Source organism: Mesocricetus auratus, unplaced genomic scaffold (assembly GCF_017639785.1).
Source record: "Mesocricetus auratus isolate SY011 unplaced genomic scaffold, BCM_Maur_2.0 Super-Scaffold_6730, whole genome shotgun sequence".
Classification (NCBI taxonomy): domain Eukaryota; kingdom Metazoa; phylum Chordata; class Mammalia; order Rodentia; family Cricetidae; genus Mesocricetus; species Mesocricetus auratus.
Window position 1 is genome coordinate 93,255,205 of NW_024429184.1, and position 20,702 is coordinate 93,275,906.

Below are 20,702 nucleotides of genomic sequence, written 5' to 3' on the forward strand. Positions count from 1 at the left end.
TTACCTGGGCTGGTCTCAGATAATGTTGCAAGTGTTCAGATTACTGGTCATGAGTCATCAAACCTAGCTATAGTGTTCTTTGGAATACTAGCACTTAGTTAAATTTAGTCTCCCGTATGTTAAGCATGTGTTTCATCGGGGACCTACAACTCCAAGCCAGGTTTTGTTTTTTGTTAAAATTATTTTTTGTGTGGGTGGAGACAGGAGAATTTCGGATAGTGAATGAAGCTATATAAGTATGGCTTTCCTCATGATCAAATGGAAGGTGTGGCATGTATGAGCAGGCATGATATGACCTTGACATCAAGGTGATAATGGTTCTCAGGAGAACTAGGTGCCAGATGACTGGTAACTCTTCTGGGACTCAGGGTTTAACTTATATGAATAATGTTCTTCATTCCTCTCTCAGATTTTGTTCAGTTCAAAACACCATCTATTTGTTATCCCACAAGTGAACAATACAAAGCATTTTTAATAGTGTGAATTTAGGTAACTTTCAAAGAAGCCACTTCAACATTACAGCCTTATTCACAAAATACATACTTAGTAGCAAAAGCCTAAGACTAAAATTGTTTAAACTGCCTTTAGCAATGAAAAGAATTAACTAACACTTTGTAAATAATTTCTAAAATACCTGACATCTAAATGTAGATGGCAGGAATGTGTGGTTAAAACAATCAAGAACTATTTTCCCATACCCAACTACCTTCTTATACACAATTTTCCTATAAAAATATATTCTACCATTATACATTTCTCTCAACAGTTAATCTTAAAAGTTGCCAGAAGCAGATGCTTGTATAAATTTTGTGAGGAACTGGTTCATAAAACAACATTTAAAGATAAGACTCAAACACAGTACCAAACTCTGGGGAAAATGCTTTGTTAACCATCATCAGGTCTTAAAATTCCAGAACAGAAAGGTCTGAGATTAACTAAGCAAAAGACTTTAAATAGGAAATCCTGGTTCGCACTAAGTTTTGCACATAGAAAACGGGTGGAAACGAGAATAAATCTCCCCAACATTTCTTCTGGGTGGAAAAAGTGTATGTTGACGCTAATGTGTGCCCTATATGAATGTGAATGCCAGGACACAAAAGAGGGAGAGAGGACATCAGATTCCCTGGAGCTGGAGTTAGAGGCCTTTGTGAAAAAAACCCTGGAAGAGTGCTGGGAACTGAACTCACATCCATCTCGCTAGTCCTCCAACATTTATATTCAACACTCTCCCACCCTCTACAAAACTAAAAACATTCAATCAGTAACAATCTTTTTCAACTGTATAGATGGGAAGTTGATGAGCCTCAAAGAGTTAAAAGACTGATTCTAGACCACCCTAGGTTCAAGTGCTCAAACATTCAATTCCATTTTTCTTTTTGCTTAAGAGCTCCTCCTGTTTATTAAACTTGTTTTTCTTTTACAGAGTTAATTCAATTCAGAGTTGCACATAGGAAAGGAATGTAAAGGAGATAGTAATTCTAGGTAAGCTTTCAGATGTCTTCCAAGTCAAAAGGATTTAGTTTCTTATACCATACAAATGGACGTCATACTTCACTCTTGAGGCTAGAGTTCTTTCTAAATGGCTGTAAGTCCCTCAAACTATACAGGAAGAGAGAGGCCACTCACCTATGTAGGCCAGATAACTGAGTCTCTCTCTTAGGATATACCAGACAGAGTATCTTAAAGCCAATTTTTATAAACAGATTGTAAGTGTGTATACAAACATAAGCATGAAATGGGAATGTATGTATGTGTATGATAGGTAAAAATGAAGTAAAAATTAAAAATCTTAAATTAATTATCAATAATGGATAAAACATTGTTCTAGTTATATAAAACTAGTCAGCTAACTTGAATATTTTTCCAAGTAAATATTTACTAGATATATACTACATATACATGACATAAAAACACGGAAGTACTGAGGAATATACAGGGAGAAGAATAGGAACATGCTGCCACCAGAGTACTTTTGTAAATTTTTATCTTTTGGTACAAAAAAAACCCTATCTTTTCATACTTCCCTTTAAACCAACAAACTTGTCAGCACTACAGGTAAAGACAGAAGAATCTCGAGTTCGAGACCAGCCAGAATTATAGAGTGAGACCCATCTCAAAAAGAGGAAAAAAGAATAAAAAAACCCAACGCACTGTATTTGTTTCTGTGCATCTGTTTCTACCATTGCTAAACAAGCATAAACTTTCCCCACCCCTCCCTAATTACCACACTCAGTGTGTTAGGAACCACTCCCAGAAGCCACTCTATTCTTGGATGCCCTCCCCAACCAGTCCACCAAGCTTGCTTCCTGAAATCTCATCTCCTTTCCCAGGAAGCCTTAATTTAAAAGCCAGGTTAATCTATTTAGCCCCACCCACAGAAAGCTTACAAAGGCCATAACTCTCTCTGCATTCACCATTTTATAATAGGCACCCACTAGTCTGCTCACATGTTAATTTATTCATCTGCTTATTTAGTATACTACTCATTGCCCTTAATGATCTGTGTCTGCAAGGTCCTTAAGTTACCAAACTAAAGAATACATTAGCACTGAAAATGCAAAGATTAATGTTTTTTGAAACATAAATTTCCCAACACAGGACAATATGTGAAATGAGTTAAACACAAAATGACCTCATATGTAAGAAACCAGGAAAAACAACAGTAATGGAAGCAAATCAGTGGAGGCCAACGGCCTTATTTCCTCCCATGACAGTGAATTTTAGGGACAAAAATCATTCAGAAACTCAAACCTCTTCCAATTTCACTTTGCCATGTAAACCTGGGATTTTCTTTGAAAGGGCTCTACAAATGACCAGTGGAATATTTATCATCCAGTATCTATAGTAAAAATGTTTATCGCTTTTAAAAATGTACTAGTGTAGCTGGGCAGTGGTTGCACACACCTTTAATCCCAGCACATGGAAGGTAGAGGCAGGCAGATCTCTGTGAGTTCAAGTTCCAGGACAGTCTCCAAAGTCACAGATAAACCATCTCAAAAAACAAAACAAACAAGCAAAAAAAAAAAAGTAATAGTGTTATTTAGGCTGAAGGTAATTCATTACTCAATTAGGACTTAGCAAAAAGAAGCTGGGTGTGGTCACATACTCCTTTATTTCATCCCAGCATTTGGGAAGAGGCAAGCAGATCTCTGTAAGTTCAAGGCCCAGGCTGGTCTACATAACCCATTCTAGGCAGGGTCAGGGACCAGGAAGCTAGGAATGGAAAAGCAGAGAACATATTGCATATGTAGCAGTCCATTTAATTCCTTTTTTTTTTTTTTTTTTTGGAGAGAGTTTCTCTGGAGGTTGTCCAGGAATTTGCTCTACTGTAGACCAGGCTGGCCTCCAACTAGTCCATTCTTTTTGCAAATGTTATCTTTAAGTACTGCTGGGCAAGTAAGGTTTGAAGCTTTCCCTTAGTTTTTCAAAAGGTTAATTTCAATATAAAATTAATTTTTCTTTCAATAAAATTGAATATTGAAAGAGTTGTTATTCTAATTGTTACTTCTATTTACCATTCATCCCCTTCTAAAAAAAACCAATTTCTTTTAAAGGTTGCCGACAAAATAACTCAACAGGTTGAAGCCTTATCAAAACTGCTGGCAAGTGAAGCGTTCTTTCATAAAGCTGACCAGCAGATCTATCTCAACAGTTGGTGCTGCTCTGAACTGCCTCTGCCATCACCCTTAAAAGTTTGTAGGAACTGAAACATAGCAAACATTACCATTCACAAAGCAAAGCAGTGAACAAACACACTGGGCAGCGATATTAAGAATCTTAGTGTAATTTAACAAGTTATGTCGCATCAGCTGCAGAGACCACATACTGTCATGACCATCTCCTTTCCAGAATCTCATGGCCTTATGGAACTCAACTCTTAGCTTTTCAGGGGTTAGTCCACGTAAGGCTGCTAAAGGGAAAATCAAGGAAGCTTAATATGACTCCAAGTGGAGAAAAAGGCAGGAATATGGGGCTTGAGTCACGTCGTTCCGCCATTTTCTAAGCAGAGGAGGAAGACATGTTGGAACAAAAACACAACAAAAGAGCAGCCATTTCCCAAACCAGCTCCGAAAGCAACCCCAACAGACTGAACTCGGTCACATTCGCACATTCAAAACCACTTCAGTGGACAAAGGTACCAACATCAAAAGTGTCGCCGTAAAGATAGCAAGATCCCTTCCGCGTAGGGATCAAAGATGACCTGCACAGTCAACAACAAATGAAAGCCTCGGGAAGCGGAAAATGACAAACTAAATGCAGCAGTACAACAAATAAAATTTCAACTAAGTTGGAGAACTAAAGTTTATCCAACGATTACGGTTAATTGTGGAACCTGGGGGGAAGGGGGAGGATCAGTCCCAAGACCGATTCAGCGGGTCCCATTACCAGCCTCAACTCAACCCCTTTCACCATTTCGCAGTTCTCTGTGATCGACTGTAGCCCAGGGTTCTTACCGTATGTGAGGGATGCCAACCCCACCTTGAAGAATCTTATACAGTTTGCTCTCGTACAGCAACTGGGGATGCCTGGCCTTCTGGGATTCTAGCTTCACTGCCACTTCCTGCAGAGCAAAGGGAATGATGGCGTCAACATCCCTACGGATTCAAACTCACTTGGGAGACGAAAAGTGACATTAGCAATGCTTGCTTCTAGTCGCCACTACAAGGACGTGAAAGGGTGGGAAAGCTACCTCTGTAGTTACAAAACAAGCCAACCAGCCTCAAAAGCTCTTTCGGGAGGCAATGGCGAGCCCCCGCCCCATGTCCTCTAAATCCAAAGTGAATGAAAGGATTCGTCCAGAAAAGGCAACCTTGGAACGTAAGGTGAGATTTCTTTTTTTTTTTTTAAAGGAAGCTGTTCTAACTAGAACAAGAACCCCAAACTAAATTGAAGAAATACAAAGAACACCACGGCGATCACACGACTTCGCCCTTCTTCTCATCTTAGTTAAAGGTTAAAAAGAGACATTTTGAACAAGCAGGGAAACCTCAGAGTTTACCCAGCCTTTCCATCGGGTTTTTCCTTTTTAGGGAAATAGTGGGGGAGGTTGCTAAGCCAGGAAAGCTGGCTCTCGCTCTCGACTCCCCAGTGCGTGCGTGCGTGCGTGCAGTGGGAAGAGGCTTGGAGTACTGGGGGGGGGGGGTTGGGGTGAAAAAAAGCCCAGCGTTAACGTCCCCCCGCCCCGAACCGGGTGATTACCTCGCCATTGGTGATGTTGATCGCCAGATAAATGTCCCCGAAGGAGCCAGATCCGATCTTCCGCACCAGTTTGTATTTCCCCCCCGACGATAAATTCGGCCTTTGAGCCGCTGCTGCTCGCCATCCTGAGACGCGAAGATGGAGGCGGGGGCCAAGCCCCGACACCTCTGGGGAGAGGATGGAGGCCTCCCGGGCGGTTCCAGCCGACAGAACTGCGGGGCGCGGCAGGCAACCGGAACGCGAGGCTTTGTTGGCGTTACAGGGCGCAGAGTCGGCTGCGAGAACCCGGCTCGCCGCGGGCCAGGCCGCGGTTAGGGAAGGAAGGGTGGTCGCGGCTGCTGAAGCTCGGCCAGTTGCTGTGGGGCGGCCGCCGCGGTCTCGCGTTCGCGGCGACGTTGCGGGCTGGGAAAGGGGCGCGGTGAGTTAGGGCGGCGGTACCGCTGCCACCACTGCCGCCGGCTCCGGCCCGGAGGGACCCGGTCACTCCGCCGATGCCGCCATCTTGTTCCTCCGGCTCCAGCCAACACAAAATGCCCCCAGTCCCTGGGAGCCGCTTCTTCACGGCGCAGAGCACTCTGGGAAAGGGAGCTCGGGCGCTCTTTCGGGAGGGTGGGCTGCGAGACGGAGGGCGGAACCGGATCCGCGAGAGTCGCAGCCCACGCTCCGAGCGTCACCCAGGCACCGCCCAGCTGCGCCTGCGCGCTGCGACGCCTGCCGACCGCGCAGGCCTGGTGCGGCCTGTCGTCTTCCCCTCCGGGGCTCACTTCCACTTCCGGTCGTCTGCGCGTCCGCTCTTGCTCCTTGTTAGTCACTTCAGGCCCCGAGGCCTGTCTCGGGCTGTGCGTCCGGGGAGCGCGTTAGGGAGTCACCTTTTGTTCAAATGTGGCCAATGGAAGCGTCTGTCCTCCTTGGGAGTTGGGTGTTGACCTTCATTCCGCGTTTGAGGCGGTTTATGAACTTTGATCCGTCTTCAGGTCCCTCTCTGGGGCCGTCCTTTACCGACCCCGTGTCTGCTTGGAAAGAGAACGGCTGCGCTGGGCGAGCTGGGTTCAGGAAGCGGCTCAGGTTTTAGTAGGGCTTAGCTGATGACTAGTAATAGGCTACATGCAATATTACGAAACCCCACACGCACGTCCCCATTTTTAAGGGCTCAGAAAGAACCTGAAATTGGTCTCACCCTATGTCCGTGGCCCTATGAATACAATTGATCTAAAAGGAACAATTCTAATAGGTGTTTTCATGTATTACTGATATAATGAACAGAAAACTAAATTAAAAAGCTGGGCGGTGGTGGTACACGTCTTTAATCCTACCACTAGGAATGTAGAGGCTGGTGACTGTTGAGTTCGAGACCACACTGGTCTACAGAGCTAATTCCAGGACAGCCCCGGCTACCCAGAGAAACCCTGTCTTGAAAAACCAATAAAATAAAATAAATAATAATAACAACAACAACACAAGGAAATTGCGCATAGGAAAAGTCGTTATACCCATTCCCCGAAAAGAAGTCACGTTTTCATGTTGAAAAGTACAGTATTGGTGTAAACAGTACAAGTAACTATTACAAACTAAAATTGACAATGTGTAAAACAGTAATTTTTAAGTAAAAACTGATGCAACTATTTGGGCTTGACCTTTTCAGTTACAAAATTTGACTGAAAATTGAATGTAAAATTAAAGTTTACAGCTGGGCGTTGGTGGCGCATGCCTTTAATCCCAGCACTCGGGAGGCAGAGGCAGGTGGATCTCTGTGAGTTCGAGACCAGCCTGGTCTACAGAGTGAGTTCCTGGACAGCCTCCAAAGCCACAGAAAAACCCTGTCTCAAAAACCAAAAGAAAAAAAATTAAAGTTTACAAAAGCACCGTTGGTACAATGAAACATAAATATAGTCCTAGGTTGTAAAAAAGTTTAAGCCAACCCAAAAATGGACTCATCAAAATGAAAAAAGATAGGTATTTCTTATTTTGAGTATGTGCGTATGCTTGCACGTGTTTATGTGTACCACTTACTTGAACGGCAAAGAGAACTGGATCGCCTGAGCTGGAGTAAATGTGCCTGAAATCCACCTGATGCGAGTGACAAAAACTGATCTCCGGGCCCTCTGCAAGAGTAGTAAATGCTCTAAACCACTGAGCCATCACTCCAAACCAAGGGGGGAGTTGTAAATGCAACTTTGATAGCTGGTACAGTAGTTAGAAACGACCTATCTAGGGTTTAACAAGGAGTTCTGAAGAGCATCCGTGAGAGTTGCAGGAAAAAGGAATCTCGGTGGAGGTGTACAAATGCTCAGGGAAGGCACAGCATGGCCTACGTGAGTGGTTTTCAAAGGCTTGTGTATGGATAGGTGCAAGTCTGACAAAGTGTTCCATAAACTCAGAGAAGAGCAGTTTAATGTGCTTTTCATTTACGGAACTTCACGCTGCTCCCAACTGCCTATAACTCGGGTTTCAGAGGGTCAGATGCCCTCTGGTCTCTGGGCACTGCATCCCTCAGGGCGCACAGATATTCAGGAGGTCAAAACACCCATACACATAAGATAAAAGTAAATTTTTTGTTTTTGTTTTTCGAGACAGGGTTTCTCTGTATTGCTTTGGAGGCTGTCTTGGAACTCGCTCTGTAGACCAGGCTGGCCTCGAACTCACAGAGATCTGCCTGCCTCTGCCTCCAGAGTGCTGGGATTAAAGGTTTGCATCACCAATGCCTAGCTAATATGAAGACTCACACACACACTCTCCTGGCAATAAAGGCAGCACATGCATTCTCTTAGTACAAAGAAGTGGACGCCTGGTCTCTCTTTTCCTGATACCTTGGACTTGCATGTGGTGCAGCACTAATAAATAGTGTTTTTAAAAAAGTTTATAATTGGACACGTGTTGCTTCCAGAATATTGTAGTCACTATTACAGCACTGACTAGGTACTAAATATTGTAAAATGATTGGCCACAACCTTTGCAGCTGTGATTTCTATTGTGTCTAACAATTTTCATTTATAAGACACTAGAAGGGCAGATTTGGTGCGGTTTTGTTTTGTTTCATTTTTCCCAGACAAGTTTTCTCATGTAGTTGTGGCTGTCCGGAAACTCACTCTGTAGATCACCCTGACCTTGAACTCAGAGATCCACCTGCCTCCCTAGTACTGAAATTAAAGGCATGTGACACCACCTTGTGTGGAAACTTTTTCTTTTTTGTTTTGTTTTGTTTTGTTTTTTGAGACAGGGTTTCTCTGTATTGTTTGGAGGCCATCCTGGAACTTGCAAAGGTATGTGCTACCAATGCCCAGCGTGGAAACTGTTTTTAAGTATTCAATGTGAGTCAATCTATTTTTTTTAATTCGTGTATCTTTCTGCAGAAACTTTCATCCTAAATTACTGAACACTTGACTTTATCTGGGGTGCTATTATTTAAACTTACCAATCATACTCATTAAATCAGGAGCAAGTTTGTAATTGAAGGGATTCATATGTGCCCAAATATGATTGCTGGCACTTACCATATGAATTCACTAAAATTATTTTGAAAATGAATAAATCCAGGCGGTGGTGGCACATACCTTTAATCCCAGCACTTGAGAGGCAGAGGCAGGAGGATCTCTGTGAGCTCAAGACCAGCCTGGTCTACAAGAGCTAGTTCCAGGACAGCCTCCAAAGCCACAGGGAAACCCTGTCTCGAAAAACAAAAACAACAACAACAACAACAAAAATGAATAAAAAGTTTTAGACACTGAGGAAATTTACAGATCAAGTTTAATAACTACTTTATTTCAAATACAATTTACAGAATACTTTTACACATACTGTTTGTGCCCTCCTATGAAGAACTGGCTTGCCAAAGGTCACACAGATCTTAGTGACAAAGACAGGACTAGAACCCCAACTTAACCAAGAGAAAGAGAACTTTGGGGAAGGGTAGAACACAAATTTTGACAATCATGTTCCAGTAATTATATCTGTATATATTGTCAGGTATAGATTAAGTGGCTACAACTTCTTAAAACCAGTGTTACTCAAGAAACATTCCCTGGTAATCGAAGTGTTTGGGGTAAAATAAGAACAACCACAAGAAGTTCAGGTGGATTCAACAATAAGCACAAGGGGTTTGTCCATCTCTAGGATGGCAAACTTACAAATCAGTAGAAAAATACATCACCTTTAGTCTTTTTTTTTTTTTTTTTTTTTTTTTTTGGTTTTTCGCGACAGGGTTTCTCTGTAGCTTTGGAGGCTGTTCTGGAACTCACTTTGTAGACCAGGCTGACCACCAACGCCCGGCCCTCCTTTAGTCTTAAAACACCCCTAAGAATAGTCAATATCGCATGCAGGAGTCAATGGAGTGTTGAAAACCTGAGGAAAATAGAAATGTGCTTTCGGGTTAGAGTCACAATTCATTCTGCCTGTTTCCTTCCCAGTGTTTGACACTGACAGCCATTCCATATTTCTTTCTTTTCTCAGTTCCTGTTCTTCCCATAGGATTTTGTTAAAGTGGATTGCTATAAGATAGTGTCTTCTATATATGCCAGGAAGTTACATCTGCAGAATCTTAACAATATGGTCAGTTACACAAGAGAAGCTCAATGACAACACCAAGTAACACCTAACACGGATGTGGGAAATCTCAAGTCCCACCTCTAGATGAAGGCAATTAATAGCTACTAAAAGAGGAAGAACCAGTTTTCTCTGAGGTCAAGCTGCCTGATAGGTTATCCAATCTCAAGTGGTGGTTAGCCCTAAACAAATATACACATGAGCAACACTAAATAGGCTCAACAGGTCATGTGTGTATATAGTTATATATACATATGTATGAAGAAGAGATTATAAAGTTGAGGGGGAGTGGAGTTGGAGGAGAAGAATGGTAGAAATCATGTAAAAACAGTACACGATACTTAAAAAAGTCTCAAAACTTACACTGAAATAACTCTTTACACGTTGGGTGTTTCATATTCATGAGGTCCTTACTTCCTAGTGGACTTTGAGCTTGGCAAGAACTCCTAAAAGTGCTTCTCACCTATATCTGCTGGGCAAATGATATAGATCTGAGACCCCTCTACTTACCTGTTAGCCCTTTTAGCTAATGTAAAAACAGCCAGGCATTGGTGGCGCACACCTTTAATCCCAGCACTCAGGAGGCAGAGGCAGGCGGATTTCTGTGAGTTCGAAACCAGCCTGGTCTACAAGAGCTAGTTCCAGGACAGCCTCCAAAGCCACAGAGAAACTCTGCCTCAAAAAAACAAAAACAAAAACAAAAAACCCTCACATTTGGATATTTTTAAAGATTGCTTAGAATTTCAAGTATACATGTGTGTTCCACATGTTTAATTTTATTTCTTAAAATTAACAAAATGGTCATAGTTCTATCTTGAGACCTGTTCTTTTTTTCCTCCTAATGGTTTGTTGTATGATAAGGTCCCACAGTATCACTTCTAATATCTACAGAAATATGCATGGTATTGATGGGAAACTTCGAACCAATCCCAATAGAATATTCTGTTGTTTTCCTGACTTTTCTAGTATAAATAATGCTATAATGAATATTATTGTAGCTAAATATTTGTTATCATGCAACATTAATTGACGAGAATATATTTCTAGAAATGCTTGCTGCTGGCCTAAAAACCTTTGGTAGCATAATCAAACAGGTTAACCAAAACTGATTCAGTATTGATACAATCTGCAGTGATTCAGTTCACTCGAGGGCGATTCTAGCTTCTCACTTAAATTCAGATCTTTTCATTTTCTCTCCAAAAGGGGATGTACGGTCGTCTTTTCTGACTAACACGTTGGTACAAAACCTAATGAACTTTAATTCTGTAATTCCTTTATTCCTTCACCTTTTTAGAGCATCCTAGTGAAAAATGTCCCCCTTTACACAGATGACAGGTCTAAGAAGGCATTTGCTGCTCATTTGAGATGCAACTGAGTTCTACAGTGATTTTAATTCAAGTAAACAGGACAGGAAAATGAGTTTTCTGGGAAGGAATGGAGATCAAAGAACCTCAGTAAAGCCCAGGGGTGGTGGTTGGTGTGGTGCATGCCTTTAATCCCAGCACTTTGGAGACAGAAACATGTGGATCTCTGAATTTGAGGCCAACCAACCAACCAAACAACCAAATAACCAACCAACCAAACAAACAAACAAACACAAGAACCTCAGTAAAGACTCATAATGTGCTGGGCAGTGGTCATGCATGCCTTTAATCCCAGCATGAGGGAGGCAGAAGCAGACAAATCTTTGTGAGTTCCAGGCCACTAACTACAGAGTGAGTTCCAGGACAGCCAAGACTACACAGAGAAAACCTGTCTCAAAAAACAAAAACAAAACAAAGCAAAAGTGCTCTCTGGAAGACCCAAACTGGGTGCATAGCACCCACATCAGATAACTCACAGCTGCTTGTTACTATCTCCAGTTGCAGGGGATCTGATATCATCTTCTGGCCTCCTCAGGTACCTGCACAAGTATAACACATACATAAAGACAAACACATGTACACAGAAATTAAAAAAATAATATTTCAAGTAAAAAAAAACCCCGCAGACTTGTTTTGGGTGAGAAAAGAAAAACTGAATAGCCCATATGTTGTGCATCTCACTCATAGGTTAAATATAAGGGAATGTGTTTGACCTAAGAAGTCCCATGAGCAAGGTCTTGGATTCAATGGCCAGCATGACAAAAACAGAAACAAAGGCCAGAAGGAAAACTAAATGTAAGCCGTGACTTTGCCTAGCCTTGCATATCTTCATTGTTGCTGCTGTAATCTTGGAAACGAGGAGTTGCATTTTAAATTTCTAGCTAGCTTTTAGCATGCTGTTATTGGATGGCCGTGGAAGAGACTGGCGCGCCCCTTCCCTCTTGTAGCCTCTTTCATCATCGACTCTTCATCATGTGCACTCATTCTCTCCTGTCTGTGGTTTCTGGGGACTGAGCTCAGGCAGTCAGGCTTGACACCAAGTGCCGTTGCCCACTGAGTCACCTCTCTGTTCCCTTCAACAGCTTCTTAAAGTTGAGGTAAAACAGAATTCAGGTGACTAGATCCTCACCCATGACCTTCAGCCCTAAACTGCCCTGTCCTCTGATCGGAGCTACAACAGAAAGCAGGAATTAGAAGGAACGGGGAAGCACGACTCCTTTCAGGATACTGAAGAAAGGCTGCAATTATAATTTCGTTTTCAGCATAGTTTTCCCTGGAGGTAGGAGAGGGTTAAACAACCTCTAAAAGTCCATTTCTTTCCTAAAAATATTGTTTAATATGGAGGGAAAGGAGAAAATGACTTACACTGCTCAACACAATACAGTAATGAAACTCAACAATGAGGACCCAGCCAAGCCTCTCCCTTCCTTCTCAGGGTTATTCTGAAACAATGCTGGAGGTTTTAACTTGTTTGTCTAAAATGAATGTTCCGAAGTATAATACACAAAAGCTGGAAATACATGTTGACAGCAAGAAGGTAAGCATCAGGCTGGAGAGATGGCTCAGTGGTTAAGAGCTCTGACTGCTCTTCCAGAGGATCAGGGTTCAATTCCCAGCACCCACGTGTCAGCTCACAACTGCCTGTAACTCCAGTTCCAGGGGATCCAACACCCATGGAAAAACATTAATGCATATAAAATGAAAGTAAGTAAATTTTAAAAATGAAGGTGAGCATCTCTACAGCCCCACTGTAGAGCCAGGACGTGAGCATCGGACAATAAAAGACAATGTGCTGTCATTGGCTAACTTTCTCTATCCTACTCCGATAACTCTGCTTACACCAGCCTGACAATATTTAGATTATCAAATTATATTTTAATAGTTTTACTCCATTTATATGAGCCATTAATTCCTGGAAATGTACTGCCTGGCACTTTGGGACATTTGTTAGTTATTTTTACAGGAAGGACTCTCCTTATATTCTAGAGTTTCTGCAATTTCTATGTGTCTTTCTTTTCTCAGTCCCCATTCACTACCAAGGACATGAAGCTGCCTCTGTGACTCATGGTTCACTCTAGTAATCCACTCTCCTTTGTGAGACTAAATTTGGAGATGCTTGACTTACCATTCTGGTCCTAAAGCCACACCCTGTTAACTCTCAGCTCTCCATGCTAATGCCAGAAGGCATTGATGTTTATCACAGGATGTGGAATAATGGCTCCATTTGGTGCCAGCTAAGATCAACACTGGCTACAGTAAGACTTTGGGCAGTGAGAAGAGCCAGCACAGTAATGTGTGTGTGTGTGTGTGTGTGTGTGTGTGTGTGTGTGTGTGTGTGTGTGTGTGGTGGTGGTGGTGGTTTGGGTTGTAGGACCCAAGATAAATACTCAATTCTATTGAAATAGTCCTTTACACTTGAGTGTTTTGCAGTTTACAGCCCCTTACAGCCTGTTGGGCTCTGAGCTTGGTCATAACTCCTAAAAGTGATTCTTACCTATGCTGTCTCGGTGGGCAAATGAGAGACTTTCCACTTACCTGGTAGCCCATTTAGCCCATATGAAACTCACATTTTGGTATTTATTAAAGGTTACTCAGAATTTCTATCACCTTTCTTAGCTTATTTTTTTATTTGTGCCCCCTCCAACTGTGTCAAGGACCACATCACTCCCCATTTGTTGAAATAGGATATGTGAGAGCACTCCGTCTCAGCCATGAACCTCACAGAAATATGCGCCACTGTGGTTATTATTAGATAATTCAACAAACCAAAGGTGACATTCTCTAACCTCCTAGTGGGAGGAGACAGGCTGCCAACTAAAAAAGGAATGCCACAATTATTGTTTGATGTCTAAAATGAGAAAAGGCAGCAATTATGACATTTCCATGACTCGTTTTTCACGTAGACAATTCCTGTTGACAAGGTCCTTGTAGGTGTTTAAGTGTGTCACAGGAAACAGAAATAAGAATTTTCAGGCTCTTCTAAAGGCTTCTGAGCCTTTCTTCCACTCAGAGTGATAATACTGGGAGTTCTCATGGCATATACCTGGACCGATTTCTTGTCCATGGTAAGGCAACCTTTATTTGCAATACCTACTGCATTCATTTTTCCAACATTTAAAAAACTTCATACGATATTATTATATTTTTTCAGACAAGGTCTCACTATGTGCTAGCTGGCCTGGAATTTGCTATGTAGGTTGGGCTTGTCTCAAACTCACAGAGATACTCTTGCCTTTGCCTCTGGAGTGATGGAATTAAAGGCATTTGCCACTACAACCAATCTTTGTATAATATTATTTTATACAATTAGCTTATGCATATTATTTATGACATTATTAATCTTCTTATACATTATCTTTTTTTTTGTTTTACGAGACAGGGTTTCTCTGTATTGTTTGTCGGTCCAGCCTGGCCTCGAACTCACAGAGATCCGCCTGCCTCTGCCTCCCCAGTGCTGGGGTTAAAGGCATGAGCTATCACAGCCCTGCTTCAACTATTTTTTTTTTCACATCAAAGAACATACTTTTCATTACTCAAGTCCCTCCATTTCATGATTGCAGAACATATCAAGGAAGGGAACTTCAAATTTATGTGATAATTGAGAGAAGCTACAAAAAACAAAAACACACTTAATAGATTTTAGAAATACACCACAACAGGGAATCTTCAGCATCTTGGTTTTCAACATTTATACAATGCTGCCATCTTGTGGGTATGTTTATAGCCAGTCTTCTAGGACATGCAAAGCTGAATTGCCTAGCCTTATCCAACACACAGATACAGCCATTTGAAGTCACAGGGAAGAAAATAACCCCTGAGGAACTACACAGTGTTAAACTCACCTTGGAAAAAAAACTATGATGTTTACAGACAAGGGTAGACGAGAAAGACCCCAATCAGAGCACAATTAAACACCATGCAGGACAATACGTTCTCCCAAAGGACCCTTTCTTCCTCTTGATGCACCGTCATCTCCTGTGTCATAGTTGCTGTGAAGGGCATCCTGTCTCTCAGGGGACCATGCACGATGAGAAGGGCTCTCAAGCCTGTCTGTGTTTTGTGGCTCACATGAGTGATGAACGTGGAGAGCAGAGGACCAGTTCAAAGTCAGTTTTCCAGCTTCCCAGATCAGCGCTCTACCCGTCACACCACATCTACTCGTGAACAGCAAAACCACATTGGTGACTAGGAGACATAAAGGTACTTAATCTTCTAGCTGGCCACTAAGAAGGGTAGCCATTAGGCATGTGTATGTGACTGTGAGCCCTGGGTTTATTGAGTGCCACTGTGGGCCAGTCACTATACCAAGTGATAAAACTCTAATTTCCCTGCGTTTAAGAGGTTTCCAGTCTAGATTTAGACTCTAGTACCAACTAAATGGAGGCTTTCATTGTTTGCCGAGGACATCTTATTCCAAGATATGGTCTGAGTAAAAAATACCATTTTGTCTGTGGCTTCAGAATGAATGTAAACTCAATGAGTCCCACAAAACGCTGAGGTGGCTTTAAAATCGCTCCATTTGGCAGTGTTCTGAGGTTTAAATTTTTCTTATACATTATTTTATTTTTTTGTCAATCAACCCTGTGGAAGACAGAATTAGCAGGGTGTGGCACAGCACATCTTTAGTCCCAGCATTCAAGAAACAGAAGCAGGCCGGGTGGTGGTAGTGCACGCCTTTAATCCCAGCACTCAGGAGGATGAGGCTGGAAGATCTCTGTGAGTTTGGAGCTAGCCTGGTCTACAGAGTGAGTTCTAGACTATTCAAGGATACATAGTGAGACCCTATTTGAAAAAAAAAAGACATATAGGCTTTATACTGCATTCACACAAAGAAACCAAGTCTCAGAAATACGAATGAATATGTCCAAAGTCACAAAGATAATAAAGGGCCAGTTTGTGAAATTTTTAAATTCACTGTCCTTCTATCACATGGCAAGGACCACTTTATTCACTACTAGATTCCAAAAGGACTACTATTTGCTGAGAACTGGATTGCAGTCTACTTCTAATTTTATGAGTATGTGTAGACATATACATAACTTCCAATAATGTACAACTGTATGCCTGCATCCTTAAATATTTCTGTGTATTTCCTAAGTACAATGCCATCTTTTAATAACCCGAGGGTTTTTGTTTGTTTTTCAAGACAGGGTTTCTCTGTATTGTTTTGGAGGCTGTTCTGGAACTAGCTCTGTAGACCATGCTGGCCTCGAACTCACAGAGATCTGCCTGCCTCTGCCTTCCGAATGCTGGGAGTAAAGGCGTGCACCACCAATGCCCAGCATAACCCGAGTTTTTTAAAGACTGATTTATTTTTTGTTTAAGAGAGTCTGTCTGACGATCAGCCTGTCTGCCTGTCTGTATCTCTGTTTCTGTGTGTCTAAGTGAATGTATGTCCCATGTGTGCAGCAGTCCCAGGAGGCCAGAGGAAAGCATCAGACGCCCTAGATCTGCAGGTAAAGGCTGCTGGCTATCACCTGGCCAGCAGTAGAGAACTAAATCAGGCCCTCCAGAAGAGCAGAAAGTGCTCTTAACCCCTGCTCAGTTTGGCCACTGTTTTATTCAGGAACAGGAGAGCAAACTAGAAAAACCTGGTTCAGGCTTGCCAGCTCTTTCTTCAAAGAGCTGTGTCTCCTTTTAGTGGTGCAAAGTATTTAGAAGCCGAGATCTGGGTGCTGGGTATGTTTGTTGTTCCTGGGTTGTCTCTTTCTGAGTTTAAACAACAGATAGTTTTTTTCTTTTCCTCATTCCTCCCCCCTTCAGTGGGTACACTCCTAAGTCCTGTGTTCCTTCTTTACAGACAGGAGTTGACTGGGCAGCAATGGCAGAGGCAAGTGGGTCCCTGTGAGTTTGAGGCCAACCTGTTCTATAGAGCTAATTCCATGACAGCCAGGGCTACACAGAGAAACCTTGTCTCAAAAAACTACAAAAAAAAAAAAAAGAAAGGAAGGAAGGAAGGAAGGAAGAAAGAAAGGAAGAAAAATCAGAAGTTTGGTTCTTCTTCATCCTTCATGTATTTAATCATTCTCCCAACGCTTAAGTGTCCAGAGGGTAGTTTCAGAATTATTACCTTTTACCAGTGAGAAAAACAAAACCTCCTGGTTAGAATTTAGTATTTATTGAAAGTGAGTTTTTAGGATTTCTTTTATTTGATTGTGTGAGTATTCTGCCTACATATATGTACGTCTGCGTATCATGCGCATGCCCAGTGCCCGAGGAGGTCAGAAGAGCACACTAGGTGCTAGGAACTGGAGTTGCAGATGGTTGTGAGCCACCACGAGGGTGCTGGGAATATCATCTGATTTTTGACTGTGTTGGTAGTGTAACTAGCCAGCCTCCTGCTCCTGCTGCTATGCCTTCCTCATTATGATGGTGTGTATTCCTTGGAACTATAAGACAGGATAAACCTTCTTTCCCTTTTCTCTTTAAAAATTTTATACCAATAAAAGTAAATGTAAACAAAGGGCTGGAGAGATGGCTCAGTGGTTAAGAACACTGAATGCTCTTCCAGAGGGCCTGAGTTCAATTCCCAGCACCTATATGGCACCCTCACACAGATATACATGCAGGAAAAGCACTGATATCCATAAAATATAAAAACAAATAAGTACATAAATGTAAACTAAGGAATTGTTTTAAAGTAAATTTCTTCATGATTTGTTAACCAGTACATGTTTGGTTTGTATAACTATTTTATTTACCTGTATATCTGGTATTTTAGGAGGAAAGGATCTCAAATGGAAAAAGTTTGAGAAGCCCTGCTTTAGATTCAGGCTTTGTGGCACAGACCTTTAATCCCTGAACTCTGGAGGCAGAGGCAGGCAGATCTCTGTCAGTTCAAGGTCTCAGCCTGGTCTACAAATGGAGTTCCAGTCCAGATGAAGGCCGAAACAGCAAAGACTCACCTCCACTAACCTGGAAACAATTGCTTGGGCCAAAGTTGTAACACTTCCCCTCTCCGGTCTATTAGCATACCCTGACGACTTCATACTCACTAATCTCCACAACTGTGTAAGCCAGGCTGTTGAAATAAATCTTTCTCCCTCCCTCTCCCCCCTCTGTGCTTGTGTCTGTACGTAAGCTCTATTGGTGGTTGTCATTTGGAGAACTCTGACTAATATATTCTTTTTGAAACGTGCTTTATAGACCAGGCTGGCCTTGAACTCTTAGAAATCCACCTGCCTCTGTCTCCTGAGAGCTGGGGTTAAGGGCATGTGCCACCACCACCTGGCTTTCTTTTTACCTCTTGCAGGTCACTGATAAAATGTTTTCTTCTTAGACACTCTCCCTAATGTGATGCTTGGGCTTGATAACTAATTTGACAGGATTCCCAGTCACCTAGGAGACACACTTGTAGGTGTGTTTGTGAGAGTATTTGATAGGGGAGACCTACCCTTCTTTTGAGCGGCACCTACGAGGTGTGGCCCAGATATAAAGACGTCTGAGGAAAGAGCAGTGTGAGCCTGCCTGTCTGTCTTCGTCGCCACCCTCCTCTGCTAACGTCAGAACTTAGCATTGTCCGCCTTCTGAAGTGGGTTTGATGATACCATCCCCTCTCTAGGGTGCTTTGAGGCTTTCACAGTGGATAGGAACTTCTGAGACACACAGCGTTGTGTGCAGGAGCAGCCCATCATTTAATGGGTGTGCCACACGTATGCTCAGGCTCAGGCACATCCTGCAGACATGAGTTACACGAAGCAGTAGCCCAAATGTTTATGATCCCTCTTCCTGTTACAGCACCTTCGATTCCCAAGCATGTGCCTATATCCTCACAAGAAGTGCCACCTCAATTACTGAGGAAGAGGGGACTGGGCCTGGTCTATAGATGGTCCTGAACACCATGCAGGCACCGCCTGCAAAATGGACAGCTGCAGTATCACAGTGTGTGCTGTGCTTTCAGTGTGAAAGGCTTCCCTGCCACAAGTGTTTGAATACTTGCAGCCCCACCTCCTTGGTGCGGTTTGGGAAGGTATAGAACTTTTAGGAAGCAAAGCCTTGTTGGGGGCTGCGGACCTCAAGGCTTCATAGCCTGGCCGCATCTCCTGTTCACACTGTGGTACCTGAGAGCAGAGGAAAACAGCCAGTCGTCTTCCTGCTTCTGCCACCTTGCCTTCCCTGCCTGCCTGCTGTCACATCTTTTCTGACACCATGGACTGTATCTCTCCAAAACTGTAAGCCAAAACAAACCCTTTCTCCCGTGAGAAAGAATATTCTATCATAGCAACTATAAAGACAACATGAAACCACACCTTTGTGTTTCTTAGGGGGGAGCAAATGGATTCCAAGAATACTGACCTCCTCTGGATTAATGCACTTATGTGTTCATAGAATATTGGGCTATCAGGAGAGGGGGTCTAGTTGGAGGGGTGGGTCTCTGTTCTCCCTTCCCCCCCACTCCCTTCTCCTCTCCTTACTGGCTTCTTGGAGGTGAGCAGCTTTCTTTTACCATGAACTTCCTCCATCATGCTTCTGCCCTGCCATGGGCCTAAAAGCAATGCATTCATTGGACAGCCATTGACTTAAACCTATGAGACCATAAACAAATAACACTTCTGCTCTTTTTTGGGGGGGGGTTTCGAGACAGGGTTTCTCTGTGGCTTTGGAGGCTGCCCTGGAACTCGCTTAGTAGTCCAGGCTGGTCTCAAACTCACAGAGATCCGCCTGCCTCTGCCTCCCGAGTGCTGGGATTAAAGGCGTGCGCCACCAACGCCCGGCAACACTTCTGCTCTTAAGCTATTTGTCACAGCAACAACAACAACAAAAACTAATACCCAGTTCATCTTAGATTGTGATGTAAGAGAGAGGGGGTATTGAAGAGTGGCAGGCAATTCGTAAATGTATTCTGTCAACTGTACTGAATTACAATGGAGGCATCATTCAGCACTTGTTTGCAGAGAGACAGCTGGGTCAGCTGTGGCAGCTCATCACCAGAGTCAGAGCCTGGTGACGGGATAGTCATACTGCCAATGTTCAGCAGAAGAGCAGAAGTGTCTTTCCTGTGGTGTGGTTTCTTCATGGATCTGATCCTTTAGCCCAGTGGTGGTTCTCAACCTTCCTAATGCTGTGACCCTTTAATACATTGTGGTGACCCCCAACCATACAATTATTTTGCTACTACTTCATAACTGTAATTTTGTTAAAGTTATAAATCATAATGTAAATATCTGATATGCAGGATACCTCATATGGGGTGTCCTCCCATTGGGGTTGTGACCCACAAGTTGAGAACCGCTGATCTAGCCTGCCTTCGTGCCTGCCTATGTTTCTGGTTTGATTCTTCACCCTTTCCTTTTGTCTAAGATTTATTTTATTTTAAAATATTGTATTGTGTGAGCATGCAAATGTGCGTGCTCCTGCACACACTCACCTGCCTGTGTGTCTGTCTGCCGTGTGTGTGTGTGTGTGTGTGTGTGTGTGTGTGTGTGTGTGTGTGTGTGTGTGTAGGTGCACGTAGAGGCCAGAGGAGGGCAGCAGATCCACCTGGGCCTGGAGTTAGAGATGGCTGTAAACTGCCCAATATGTGTGTGGGGACTGAACTCAGGTCTTCTGGAAGAGTAGCACGTACTCTTAACTGCTGAGCCATATCTCAAGCCTTCTCGT

The 20,702-nt window shown here is 42.9% G+C and overlaps 2 protein-coding genes across 2 annotated transcripts in view; one reads left to right on the forward strand and one right to left on the reverse strand.

Moving 5' to 3' along the window:
- Csnk1a1 (casein kinase 1 alpha 1) overlaps positions 1-5,733 on the reverse strand; it is a 36,107-nt gene extending 30,374 nt beyond the window's left edge. The window contains 3 exon segments of the mRNA XM_040741747.1: positions 4,455-4,561; positions 5,200-5,283; positions 5,285-5,733. Of these exon segments, the coding sequence (XP_040597681.1) occupies positions 4,455-4,561; positions 5,200-5,283; positions 5,285-5,323 (230 nt within the window). The 5' untranslated portion in view covers positions 5,324-5,733.
- The window catches only part of Arhgef37 (Rho guanine nucleotide exchange factor 37), a 57,713-nt gene continuing 41,713 nt past the window's right edge, over positions 4,703-20,702 (forward strand). Inside the window, exon 1 of the mRNA XM_040741745.1 lies at positions 4,703-4,823. The gene's annotated coding sequence lies outside the window, so the exon portion shown is untranslated. The remainder of the gene's footprint in view (positions 4,824-20,702) is intronic.